This window comes from Tamandua tetradactyla, chromosome 2 (genome assembly GCF_023851605.1).
Source record: "Tamandua tetradactyla isolate mTamTet1 chromosome 2, mTamTet1.pri, whole genome shotgun sequence".
Classification (NCBI taxonomy): Eukaryota; Metazoa; Chordata; class Mammalia; order Pilosa; family Myrmecophagidae; genus Tamandua; species Tamandua tetradactyla.
The window spans coordinates 61,916,290-61,930,517 of record NC_135328.1 but is presented as its reverse complement, the minus strand read 5'-3'; the positions used below and the strand labels follow the sequence as shown (position 1 = coordinate 61,930,517).

Below are 14,228 nucleotides of genomic sequence, written 5' to 3'. Positions count from 1 at the left end.
TGATGATATGGCTGTTGCAGTGTAACTGGTGGTTGTGAGAGCCTTGTGTCTGATGTTTCTTTTGTCTACCTTATCGACGGACAAGTAAAACATATGTTTTTAAAATAAATAAATAATAAGGGGAACGAATGTTAAAATAAATTTAGTAGATTGAAATGTTGGTGATCGGTGAAGGGGAGGGGTAAGGGGTATGGTATGTATGAATTTTTTCTGTTTTCTGAACTGATGCAGATGTTCTAAGAAATGATCATGATGATGAATATACAAAAAAAAACTGGGGTTTCTTAGGGGTGGGGTGACTATGCTAGCAGTCTCTGTATGGAGTTGTATTATTTTTGCAACTATCCTTAAGTTTGAAAGTATTTCAAAATGAAAAGTAAAAAAAAAAAAAAAAGATTGGGATGGAAGGATACAAGACGTCTTCCTTGGGGTAATCCAAGAGATAGATAATAAGCACTCAAGGAGTCCAGATAGAAAATAAACTGACAGACTTAGGAGCCATTTTAGAAAATAATAACATGGCTTCACAACCTACAATATATAAGGGTTATATACTCAAAGTACTAACATGAGGCTTACTTTTCTGGCCTATGCACTGGGGGGAAGGTGAGACCATTCATAATACAGGTCAGTAGAAGGGGAAGGTCAGCTTTTAGAAAGAAATGATGAATTTGAATACACCGATTTTGAGGTGGAATGTTCAGGGGCTAATGTTCCTCAAGTCTGAACATCAAAAACAGTTAACAAGGACTGCATTTCAATATGGCAGTATCTCATTCAGTCTTCCCAATGACTCTCTGAGGTATACACAATTGTTACCCCAGGTTACAGATGAGGAAAAAATGTCTCAAAAACATTAAGTAACTTCCCCAAAGTCACAGTGCTAATAATTGCAGGGCCAAAATTCATATTCAGATCTCTAATATCAGAGCCAAATCTCTTAAGATCCTGTAAGCATTTTAAGGAAATAAAGATTTGAGAGCTGTCAGACTAAAAACATAGGATGCTGGCAGGGTATCTGAGAGGCAGTGCAAGGTTCTCAAAATAAAGCCAAGTTCTGGTCTCCAAAAACCAAATACAGCACAGGTTGGTCGATCAGGACAATTCCCATAAAAGTGACATGACAGCCTCTGTCATTAAAGGATCTCACATTCCTTGGAGAAAGAAGGAATCTAAAAGCTTCTGAACTCATTCTGCTATGCTTCTTTATTATATTTATCTTCCCTTCTGGTTGTTTTCTATTGCTATGCTAAAATCCAAAATATTATTTATTTTAGCTTTACAAACAGAAGTTTTAAGCTTGGCTTTTTTTTTGTTTTGTTTTGTTTTTACATGGGCAGGAACCAGGAATAGAACCCAGGACTCCAGCATGGCAGGCGAGAACTCTGCCAGTGAGCCACCATGGCCCACCCAAAGCTTGGGTTTTGAAATCTGATGATCAATCTGGATTCAAATTCTAACTCCATCTCTCAGTATTTGTGTGGCTTATGGCAAGTTACAATGTCTGTGAGTGTAAATTTCTTCATCTGTGACGTAATGAGACTAATAGTGCAAACCTAGTATTTTTCTGATGATTACATGAGATAACATGAAATATTTAGTTGAATAACTATCATGATTATTCTCACTTGGCAATCTGGAATGGGGGGGTTGTATTTTTTATACATGAGTACCCAGTGAAGCTGTTTAGTACTCTGAGTCTACTCTCTCTCTTTTTTTTAAACATAACAACATACAAACTGGAACATTCTTACCATATGATCATTCCATTCTTGGTATATAATCAATAACTCACAGTATCATCACATAGTTGTATATTCATTACCATGATCATTACTTAGAACATTTGCATCAATTCAGAAAGAAATAAAAAGAAAAAAACTCATATATACCATACCCTTTATCGTTCCCTCTCATTGACTGCTTGTATTTCCATTTCCCCAATACATTTTAGCCTTTGTTTCCCCTATTTTTTTCCTATATCCCTTACCACTCCCTTTCATTGATCACCAGCATTTCAGTCAACTAAATTTATTTTAACATTTGTTCCCCATTATTTATTTATTTTTAATCCATATGTTTTATTCAACTGTCCATAAGGTAGATAAAAGCAGCATAAGACACAAGGTTTTCACAATCACACAGTCACATTGCGAAAGTTATATCATTATACAATCATCTTCAAGAAACATGGCTACTGGAACACAGCTTTACTTTCAGGTACTTCCCTTCAGCTTCTCCAATATACCTTAACTAAAAAGGTGATATCTATATAATATGTCATAACTCTGTTTGAAATCTCTTAGCCATTGACACTTTATTTTGTCTCATTTCTCTTTTTCCCCTTTTAGTCAAGGTTTTCTCAATCCCTTGATGCTGAGTTCCAGCTCATCCTAGGATTTCTGTGAACCTACTTTCTAGGCTGTGGTGGGGACCCAGAAAACATGTGTGTACCTCTAGGTTGTCTTCTCTGTACTCATTTATCCATATCTTTTGTCTCAATGTTGTTAACAGTAAAGAAATTCACCCAATCTTGTACAGCTTTCATCATCAAATAGATAAATGCTACATAGTTGTACAGAAAATGACACTGCTCCAAATACTTTGGAGAGTACATAAACTTTTCCAAAACACTTTCACAGCCATTATTCAATGCAGCACCACAAAAACTTTATGTACTATCACACATGCTTTATGGAATAAGAGAAAGTAAGAATACATAAATTACACCAGTACCTCCACTTTCCAGATCAGGAGAAATGCCTCGTTTAAAATCACACGGTAAGTCAGGGAAAGAGTCAAGACTGGAAACAAGACTTTGCCCCTGGACAGTGGTCTTTCTACTTTCTGGGCTATCTCCAATCACGCTATCTCAGTTCAATCTTAAGTTCTCCCTCCCTTCCCACCTCACCAAAAGCTCCCTACAAAAAGGCAACTTTACCAGACACTGCCATAGTGTCATTGATCCATGCAATGGAAAAGATCCAGTCCTTGTGTCCATCCTTGGAGAAGAGGAAGTGATAGATATGGAGAGAGAGAGAGAGAGAGAGAGAGAGAGAGAGAGAGAAAGGAAATGATAAATTAGTGAAGTAAGAATTGCAACACATTTTCCTGAAAAGCATGAAAGTCCATCTGACACTATCTTTGCAAAAACCAGACACCATTGATCTCATCCAATAGGGCAAGACTCTACAATCTTTAGCTTCTACTAATGAAGAGCTCAAAGCTGGAATGAAATTGGCACTCTTATGAATTAACAGGCCTAGTGGAGACCCAGCTTACCTTCCACCTTTGGGTATCTTATTTGGGGCTCCTATATGCACACACCCATTTCCCACTCCTCTGACCTCATCATGTCCTCTCACTCTTCCACTTGCTCCCTGAGACCATGGATATCATTAGCCTCTTAGCTGTTCCTTCTGTATGGAACTTCCTTCCCCCCAAACATCTACACAGCTTGTACTATCATTTTCTTTAAGTCTCTCTGTTCAAATGGCATCTTATCAACAAAACCCTCCCTGATTACCCTCTGAAACAGCATCTTCTACCAGCACTCCCTATCCCTTTATTCTGCCTTACTCTTCTCCATGGCACTGACTACCCTCTGATATCCTATTGGTATATATTTATTGGATTATATTTTATTGCCTTCCTCCACTAAATGCAGGTTTTAGGAGGGCAGGGGTTTTATCTGTTTCATTCACTGCTGTATCCCTAGTGAATAGAAAAATGTCTGGCTATCGGAGGCTCAAGAAATAGTTGCTCAATAAATTATTTAATAAATTTGTTCTCTGACTATGGGCAGTAGGAGTAATGTGGCCACTGTGAATTTGAACACCAATTTATCACTGTTGACTTCTGAAATGTGCTATTGGCTTCTTTAACAAATGAATATCCTCTACCAACATACCTAATATCCCCTATGGGGGGGGGGGGTCCAGGCCCCACTCTCTGCCCACCCCCACTTTATTAGAGAAGTCACGCATTTATAAACCATCATGCATAAAATAAAAGATTCCCAGATACCACCCTATTAACACCTTGCACTGGTATGGAACATTTGTTACAACTGATAATAGCACATCTTTATAACTGTATTATTAATTATAGTTCACAGTTTAACTTAGGGTTCACTGTTCCAGTCCCCATTCTGACACTCCCATGCCCGCACCTCTCCCCCAAGTCCCACGAGTCAGTAGAAATCTAGAGGAAACTAGCCCTTCTCAGGCAGGCTTTTGGAGGAAGAGTCTGTATTAACAGTGCCCCACTTAAAAACAGTACCATTTTAACTACAACTACTAGTAAAACTTACATCGCCTACACACACAGGATCGAGTGTAGGCAGACGGTAGATGGCAAGACTGTTGGGGTTGTCTCCTCCAGTGGCTAACAGTGTTCTGGAAGGATTCAGCTCGATGGCATGGATACCACAGCCCTGTTGGGTCATCATCCCTCCAGGTTCCCGGTCTTTCAGAATGGGAATCTTGGTGATCTGGCTTGTCTGGACATCCACCACAAATAGCTAAAAGATAAAAGGGACACAGAAGCTGAACACAGTTTCTGGTTAATGTGCCTGACCCTGAGTACAACCATCCATTTACTTTATCCATCAAACATTTAATGAAAGTTTACTATATCTACTATATGCTAGACCCTGGGAATTAATAAAGGCATGATCAGGGCTACCAGGAAAGTGAAACAAAAATTAAGTAAACATAACATTAGAGATAGGTATGATATACTACATGAACAAAGATTAGGAAGCAATGAATACTGCCTGGAGAGTCACAGAAGGCTTCAAAGAGACCTCGCACTGGACCAATGACTAAAAAGAATCTAGACTAAAACAAAGTTTTCTGTCAGTGTGGGGATATTTTATATGTCTAATCCTCATTCAATTATGCATAGAAACTCGCAAACAAAACACAATTCCCCCGAACGCATCACAACCACTATTAAACATATCTATAAATATTACCAGGTATAATGAGAGACAAGTAATAAAGTAAGAGTTAGTAATATCTAAGCAGTTATCTCTAACACATACACAAATCTGTTCGGTGTCCTCATGTCTTTGCTCACGAGGTTAACACACATGCTTTATAGAATAAGAAAACACTTGAAATGCTCTTTTTCATCTCTGTATCGACCTAAGCCTAAGTCCTCCTCACCCACCCAGAGAGAGAGAGTAGTGTTTTATGAAAAAGATCAGTTTTGGAGGATCTGTTATTAAATTCTTTCTGTGAACTCAATGGTTCAATCCTTCATTCACTCATTCTTTCAGCACCAATTAGATGCAAAATCCTGTGTTAGGTGCTAAGAATGACTATGAACAAGAGGGGAATAATCTCTCCCCTCCTATACATTACAGCTTAGGAAGTTAATTTAAAACCCTGTCAGCAATTCTTTTGCTGAAGCCAAAATGTGCCAAACTTTTAAAAAAATTTTTTAAACATAACAACATACAAACACGAACATTCTTACCATGTGATCATTCATTCTAGGTATATAATCAATAACTCACAATATCAACACATAGCTGTATATTCAACATCATGATCATTCTTAGAACATTTGCATCAATTCAGAAAAAGAAATAAAAAGAAAAAAAATTCATACATACTGTGCCAGTTTGAAAGGATGTATGTACCCTAGAAAAGCCATGTTTTAATCCTAATCCCATTTTGTAAAGGCAGCCATTTCTTCTAATTCCTTTTCAGTACTGTATGCTTGAAACTAATTAAACCATCTCCCAGGAGATGTGACTCAATCAAGAGTGGTTGTTAAAATGGATTAGGTGGGGACATGACTCAGCCCATTTGGGTGGGTCCTGATTAGTTTACTGGACTCCTAAAAAAGAGAACAAGACAGGAAGCCAGGAGATTCTGAGAGAGCAGAGAATGACATAGCCACCAGAAACAGAGAGTCCACCAGCCAATGATCTTTGGCGATGAAGAAGGAAAATGCCTCCTGAGGAGCTTCGTGAAACAGGAAGCCAAGAGAGAAAGCTACCAGATGATGCCGTTTGCCATGTTTTGCATGCCCTTCCAGCCGAGAAACCTTGACCATGTTCGCCATGTGCCTTTCCAGTTGACAGAGAAACCCTGAACTTCAGTGGCCTTCTTGAACCAAGGTATTTCTCCCTGGATGCCCTAGATTGGACATTTCTATAGACTCGCTTTAATCGGGACATTTTCTTGGCCTCAGAACTGTAAACTAGCAACTTATTAAACTCCCCTTTTTAAAAGCCATTTCATTTCTGGTATATTGCATTCCGGCAGCTAGCAAACTAGAACACATACCCCTTACCCTTCCCTCTCGTTGACTGCTAGTATTTCCATTTACCCAATGTACATTAGCCTTTGTTTCCCTTATTTTTTTCTATACCCCTTACCACTCCCTTTCATTGATTACTAGCATTTCAATCTACTCAATTTATTTTAACATTTGTTCCCCCTATTATTTATTTTTAATCCATATGTTTTATTCATCTGTTCACAAGGTAGACAGATGGTTTTCACAATCACACAGTCACATTGTGAAACCTGTATCATTATACAATCATCTTCAAGAAATATGGCTACTGGAACACAGCTCTACATTTTCAGGCAGTTCCCTCCAGCCTCTCCATTATACCTTAACTGAAAAGGTGATATCTATTTAACGCATAAGAATAACCTCCAGGATAACCTCTGACTCTGTTTGAAATCTCTCAGCCACTGACACTTTATCTTTCATTTTTCTCTTCCCCCTTTTCAGTAGAGAAGGTTTTCTCAATCCCTTGATGCTGAGTCCCAGCTCATTCTAGGATTTCTGTCTCATGTTGCCAGGAAGGTTCACACCCCTGGGAGTCGTGTCCCAGGTAGAGAGGGGAAAGGCAGTGAGTTTGCCTGTCATGTTGGCTTAGAGAGAGAGACCACATCTGAGCAACAAAAGAGGTTCTCTGGGGGCGACTCTTAGGCCTAATTTTAAGTACGCTTAGCCTATCCTTTACGGGGATAAATTTCAAATGAACAAACCCCAAGATTGAGGGCTCGGCTTATTGCTTTGGTTGTCTCCATTGCTTGTGAGAATATCAGGAATTCTTCACATGGGGAAGTTGAATTTTTGCCCTTTCTCGCCATTCCCCCAAGGACACTTTGCAAATACTTTTTTATTCACTGTTCAAATCACTCTAGGATTTACTGGGGCATCATTTTGGACAAACCTACAAAATCTCACGCCCTACTCAAGGTTCCATATACTTATGCTGGTCAATTAAACTGTCCACATAAGTTATATTAGGAAATTATGCCAAACTTCTGTATAAAGATAATGAAACCCACTCTTCACAGGATGAGATCTCTGGAAGGAGAAATTAGATGAGCCTTAAGTTTAAAACATAAAAAGAAAAGGCATGGTTGGAACAAGAGTGCCAAGCAGAGACTGAGGGGAAAAAAAAGGAAGTGGCTGGGAGGACAACTACTCCTGAATCTGTAATGTCGGCCCTGAGAATTCCCTAAAGGGTTGCGGACTCCCTGCCTAATCAACACCATCACTGACTCGTCCCCCACACATCTTAAACTCAAGGTGTCCCAAACTGAATTTATCTTCCTCTCCAAATTGCTCCTCTTCATGTGTCCTCTTTCTTTTCTTACCTAATACCATCATCAGCCCAGCCACCCAGGTCCGGGTTTTATTCTAGACTTCTCCTTCTCCCTCATTTCCACTATCTAATCAAATCTACTTACTAACTATTCTTACAGTTGACCTCTTTCTCTCCATCCTTACTCTCATTACCTCTTCCTTGAACAACTTCAACTGATCTTAAAACCTCCAGGCAAGGCTGCCATTAAAACTATTCTCCATACTAAAATCAGAGTCATCTTCCCAAAACAAATCTTCCCATGTCAGTCCCTAATTTAAAAACATCCAATAGTAACCCATACCAAACACTGAAATCTGTTCTGTAACTAATTAAAGGGGTGTGTTTTGAAATTTGTTGCTTTTTTTTATATACGTTATTTTTCACAATAAAAAAGTAAATTAAAAAAAAAATCCAGTAGCTCCCATTCACCTAAACGCAAGGTTTAGGTCACCTAAATGACATCTAGACCCTCCCCAATTTATACCTTATCTATCTCTCTTGCCTTTCATCCTGTCACAGATGATATGCTCTAGAAATAACTGCTTAGTTATTACATGCACACAAAAATCTTCAAGAATATATAATTAACACATACCCATTCTGTTTTGTGTTCATTCTTTCTCTACTGGTCAATAAGTACTTATCTTTCGTGATTTAGTTCAGACATGACCTCTTGGAATACTCCCTGTACTGCCACATATGGATGTCTCATGTCCCTCTTGTAGGCTCCCAAGATGTATCTCTAAGTCAAAAATCTTACACCGTATCACACTAATTAAAAATCTTTACTTGCCCATCTTCTCCATAAAAAAAACAATAATTCTCTACCAGTTCAAAGATCAGGAAATTAATCTTACATGGTTCTACAATCCCACCTCAGCAATGCCAAGCTACAAATAAGCACTTGCATAAGCCACTTTTTAGGGGGCCTACCCAACTAGCCATAATCACCTTCTTTTAGAACTATCCTTCAAAACTTCTGCACTCAGGGTAGGGGCTTATAGTTAGTCTATATGATATAAACCCAGGCCTCCAGATCATAGCATAGTCTAGGGGTAGCCTCCTGGTTTAGGAAGAACCAGTTCTAAACAAGATCGGACCGGGCCAATCAAATTCTCTCAGCAAAGTTGAACTGGGGAGTGGTACTAGACTAAATTGCTTGAGAGGTCACATTCTCTCCCAAAGCCAGTCTTTAGAGAAAAGAAAACAAAAGAGAGAAAATATATTTGCTTCCTCCTTTGGATATTCTTGGTTCCCAGTGGCTTTGCAATTCCTGGTTCCAGTTCTTTCTGAGATCCAGGGATACTTCCTGCTCTAGATGTTTCGTAAATTAGTCTCCAGCCTCATGTCCCTTTTACATGTTTGTAAATTAGCCCTTCTTAGCTAAAAAAAATTATTAGGGATACTTCCTACTCTAGATGTCTGTAAATTAGCCCTTCTTAGCCCTTAACAGCTTTTTTACCCTAATAAACAAATGATCTCTAATGAAGGCAGCAGTCAATGCATGTTTACTGAAGCAAAATTACCCACTTCAGCATCTGTGTTGTGTGGGATTGTGAGTTCATAACATGTTGGTTTCTAGACCAGTGATTCCCAAATTCATCATCACAATAACCAGGGGAAATTTTCTCTTTCAAAAAACTACAAACAAAAAATTCTCAGGCCCTACCCTAGAATCCGCCGCCATCAGGAATTCCTGAGCTTGGAGATGGAGACAGCAAAACTGATACTTTTTCAAAGATCTCCGGATAAATCTGATGACTGCCCAGGTTTAACAATCACTTATCTAGATCCTTGCCATGCAAAGGAGAATCTAGGAGCTTGCGAGAAACACAGAATCTCAAGCCTCAACCCATAGACCTAATGAACCAGAATCTAGAATTATCAAGATCTCTAGGTACATGAAGTTTAAGAAGTAGTGCTCTAAAAGGGACAGAAATCCAGGGATGAGATGGGACCCAGCATCAAGGGATTGAGAAAACCTTCTTGATCAAAAGGGGGAAGAGAGAAACAAGAAAAAATAAAGTGTCAATGGCTGAGAGACTTCAAACAGAGTCAAGAAGATAAACTGGAGGTTATTCTTATGCATTATATAGATATCCCCTTTTTAGTTAATTGGAGTGGCTAGAGTGCAGTATCTGAAACTGTAAAGCAATGATCCAATAACTTTGTTTCTTGAAGATGATTGTATAGCAATATAGCTTTTACAGTGTGACTGTGTGATTGTGAAAACCTTATGTCTGATGTTCCTTTTATCTATTTTTTTACTCATGGACAGATGAGTAAAAAATATGGATAAAAGTAAACAAATAATGGAGGAACAAAGGTTAAAATAAATTGGGTAGATGGAAATACTAGTGGTCAATGAGAGGGAAGGATAAGGGGTATGGTATGTATGAGTTTTTTCTGGAGTGATGCAAATGTTCAAAACAATGATCATGCTGATGAATACACAACTATGTGATAATATTGTAAGCCACTGATTGTATACCATGTACGGAAATGTTCACATGTTAAGAATGTTTGTATGTTTTTTTATCAAAAAAAAAAAAAGCAGCTCTATAGAGAATCTGCTCTGGACACACAGGACAGTGAGACTGATAAGACTGCAAGAGCAAACTGTGACCTGTAATCCGGAAAGATGTGCATTTTTCCCATGGAATCTGAGGGCTGGTTAAAACCCTGAGGTTCTTTTAGTCTACTTTTTAAGACAGAGCTCCATTTCTGTAATTCAGAATAGGAGAGGAGAAAAAATTATACCTATTCATGTCCAAGAAAGTCTCACATCCAACCTCTCCAGTTTTGGAGTTGGACAGAAATATAATCTCGAATTCTAGATCAGGTACCTAACAGCTCTGTGATATTGCGCAAGTCACTCAACCTTTATGACTCTTGTTTCTCACCTAAAAAACTTAAATATATTATATACTTCATAGAGTTGCTAAGAGATCTAATAAAATAATGTTTTAAAAATGCCTAGCATAGGGTGTGGCACAGAATAGTTTGACACTTACCAAATAGAGACTACAGTACTGCTATTATTCTGACATTTGTTTAGTTTTGCAGGATGCAAGCAAGGCTTTTGCACTGGATGAAAAACACCTGACACAAGGGATGAGGCAATGGAACAATCAAGTCTGTAGAGGGCCCAGGAAACTATCACGTGAAGGACAGAGTCTTCTTGCTTCTTCATGGGAAGGGACAAAGTGTAGATAAGCTACCACAGACTCTCTCCTCAAGTCCTTTGACACAGAGCCAAGGCTTCATGTAGCTCTTGAAACATTTTCCAGAGCAGGGCTGCTTCACATTAACCTACTGGGATCCCTGCCAGTAACTAGCAGCATGGCAAGGTAAGCTTATGGCTCAATGGTTCTCTGCAGCTTACATTCTAGGAGAAAATAAAAAAGAAAGCAAGGGCTGCTGCCCAGGAAGATTATAAGATTAGTGAGTACATCTCTGTATGCATGTTTGTGTGTGCATACACATGTAAATGCACATATACAGAAAAGCCACGATGGTTTACAAAGGGGGGAGATGGTGGATTTCATAGTTTCTAAAATGCAAGGAATTTTAGATTGGACTGTAATGGAGAAAAAACAAATCTGAGGCAAATCATACAGACAAAAAGACAAACCATGCTGCAGTCAGGAAAGGGCAGGTGGGCAGTGTAAACCTGCTCATGGGCCTGATAGTTGGGGAAAGGAAAGATAATAGAAATCAAAGCAGAGGAATCCATTGCCTATCCCAAATGGAGAAATAAGGGGAGGAAGGAAATAGAGGAGGGAGCCAAGACCAAGAGACACAAAAGAGAAGGGTCAGATGATATGTTTAAAATTCTAAAAAGGTATATAATTTTTAATTCCAATTTCAGGAATTTATTCTAAGGAAATAATGATGAGTGAATCGTTTTAAATACAGTGCCACATTTTTAAAAGAGGAATACCATAGGGATTGGGTACAGCCACACAGTGAACTATCAATAATACTTTAGAACTTCAAAATAGAACTTTAAAAATGATGGAGAATGCAGGCTTTCCTTCCAAGGGGAAAGTGACCTGGGGCTGGAAGAATGGCCCAGGTCTGAAGCCCGTGGATGTCGCTATCAATACATGAAGAATAGCCACGGCCAGAGCAGGAGCCAGGGCCGAGTAGCAGCTAGAGTAGGGGTGGCATGTATGAGCTGCTGAAAGTTGTCCATTTCAGAACCCTTCAAACTCTGGGAGGGAGCTCTTCAGGTGGGCTGAGCCCAGACAGCAGTCCCCAGAGCCTGATTCTAGTTCTTCATTCTCAGGCCCCTTCAAACTCTGGGCGGGGAACTGGAAGATGGTGATTTTCATTCTGACTTTCTAAGCCCTGGCATTTCCTTTGGGGCCTAGGGTTGTGTCGGGGTTGCAGTGGCTGGGAGGTCCCACATCTCCTGGCAGAGAGACAAACTTGTTTCCACTGTCTCACTCTGCACTTCTACCCTTCCCCTCATTCAAGAACAAATTTCTTTTCCTTTTCCTAGCCCCAGATATCCAAAACACCTATCTGTGAGGCCTCCTCAAGCTCCTGAAACACTCTTAAAAATATTACCTATTATCAGGGCTGAGAATCTCTCATTCTTGATTTGGCTTTTTTAACTTCTTTGGGAGGTTAAGAGGTTGCCTCTTTTCAAGCTTAACTAATTGATGCTCCACGCCACGGTCTTACCCATTCGTATCACCAACTCCCTGGCTATCTCTATATGATTTCTTTCACCCATTTGAGTTTTAGTTTCCCTTGGGCTCCAATTTCCAGTTGTCAGGATTTGGTCTGTTCCACGCTTGGGTGGGAGTGAATAGAGGGCTCTGGCCCAGGATTGACAATCTCTTGGAGACCAAACTGAGAAAACTACCCAGCTAAGACCTATCTCTCCACCTGGAATTTCTGGCATTAAAGATCTTCAGGATTTTTTCCATAAGGCTGGGTAGGATGTGGATGGGAAGCTGACTTACCAGGAAATCTGGAACTCCCTCGGTACTGCTGTGCCAGAACCAGAGTTTGATTTCAATGGAGATGGAAGATATTCATTCCTGGAGCTAATAACAGCTTTAGAATTCTCGCCTATTCAAGTATATTTTAAAATGAATATACATATCCTGGACTACCTAGTATCTACTCACCCCAACAAAAACAACCCTTCTTTCATTGATCCCACCAATCCTCCAGTCCTCCAAGCTACTGTAGCAGACACAATGCCATCTTTAATGTGGAGAACTATATAAAAGCTATTAAAAAAAAAAAAGAAAAACATGGACTAGAAGGATAGTCATTAACATGGAAAGCTGTTTATGCTATGGTGTTGAATGAATAAGCTTTTAAAAACATATATAACATAATTCAAGGTATGTTAATTTTTTCCTAAGATGAACACATAATAAAAAACTTAAAAAAGGAAAGAAAGAAGAAAGGAAGGAAGGGAGGAAGGAAAAATGTAAACAAAATGGTCAGAGGCCCTGAAGTAAGAAGAAGCTGTAGTCATTTGGGATGGGAGAATCAGGCACTATTTCTAGCTTATCTCTAAAAGCTAATTGCCTGCTCACCTGCATGCTGTTGTGCAAGAGCTGGGGTTGTGGTTGAGCTCAATATATTGCCTAAACAATCAAGACCCTACTATAAAAATTCTGGACTGTTTGGGAGTTGGGAAATTTGTCCCAGCCCAGCAAACCCAGGTCACTGCTTCTATTCCAACTCTATTAAAGGTAAGACACATGGTTATTTGAAAAATTACCTTTTTTTTGGCGCTCTAACTACAAAAGTGACATATAATTTATAAGCTTGCACAACACAGAAAATAGAAAATAAAAATCACAAGACCACCATGGAGCTACTGAGTTAACGACAATGTCTTTTCTTTCAGGTCCTTCACTACATACCCACTCACACACTTCCTTTCCCATTTACAAAAATGTGACCCCATAGACATTATTTTTTATTTTTTCATTTAATATAGCATTAAAACTTTTAAATATTTATATATATATCTATGTAATTTTTTTTTTTTTTTGCATGGGCAGGTACCGGGAATTGAATCAGGTCTCTGGCATGGCAGACAAGAAGTTTACCTGCCAAATCACCATGGCCCACCCCTATGTAATTTTCAATGGCTATAAAGTGGCTCACTAAATGAATATACTACTATTTTTTAAAATGTATTCCTAATTATTGAACATTTATACTGCTTCTGTTTTTTCATTAAAATAAAACATACTAAAGAACATTTTTGTATCGAAATCCAGGTGCTTGTGCGGACGATCAAAACTACAGGCTGAGCCCCCAATCTTGGACTTTGTTTCTATGAAACTTAACCCCACAAAGGATAGGTCAAGCCTACTTAAAATTAGGCTTAAGAGTCACCCCCAAGAGAACCTCTTTCGTTGCTCAGATGTGGCCTCTCTCTCTAGCCAACACAACAAGCAAACTCAATGCCCTCCCCCTGTCTCTGTGGGACATGACTCCCAGGAGTGTGGACCTTCCTGGCAACGTGGGACAGAAATCCTGGAATGAGCTGAGACTCAGCATCAGGGGATTGAGAAAACCTTCTTCACTAAAAGGGGGAAGAGTGAAATGAGACAAAATA

At 39.1% G+C, this 14,228-nt stretch overlaps 1 protein-coding gene and 1 long non-coding RNA gene across 5 annotated transcripts in view; one reads left to right on the top strand and one right to left on the bottom strand.

Annotated features, from left to right (window-relative positions):
• Positions 1 to 13,776, top strand: part of LOC143673426 (uncharacterized) — a 63,972-nt gene extending 50,196 nt beyond the window's left edge. Inside the window, exons 2-3 of the long non-coding RNA XR_013170355.1 lie at positions 10,686 to 10,977; positions 13,666 to 13,776. This is a non-coding gene — a long non-coding RNA (uncharacterized LOC143673426). The remainder of the gene's footprint in view (positions 1 to 10,685; positions 10,978 to 13,665) is intronic.
• DCAF12 (DDB1 and CUL4 associated factor 12) overlaps positions 1 to 14,228 on the bottom strand; it is a 65,758-nt gene that overhangs the window by 15,929 nt on the left and 35,601 nt on the right. For all 4 annotated transcript variants that reach the window (XM_077147921.1, XM_077147922.1, XM_077147919.1 and 1 more), the window contains 2 exons: positions 4,313 to 4,522; positions 2,942 to 3,002 (listed from right to left, as the gene is read on the bottom strand). In XM_077147921.1, the coding sequence (XP_077004036.1) occupies positions 2,942 to 3,002; positions 4,313 to 4,522 (271 nt within the window). The remainder of the gene's footprint in view (positions 1 to 2,941; positions 3,003 to 4,312; positions 4,523 to 14,228) is intronic.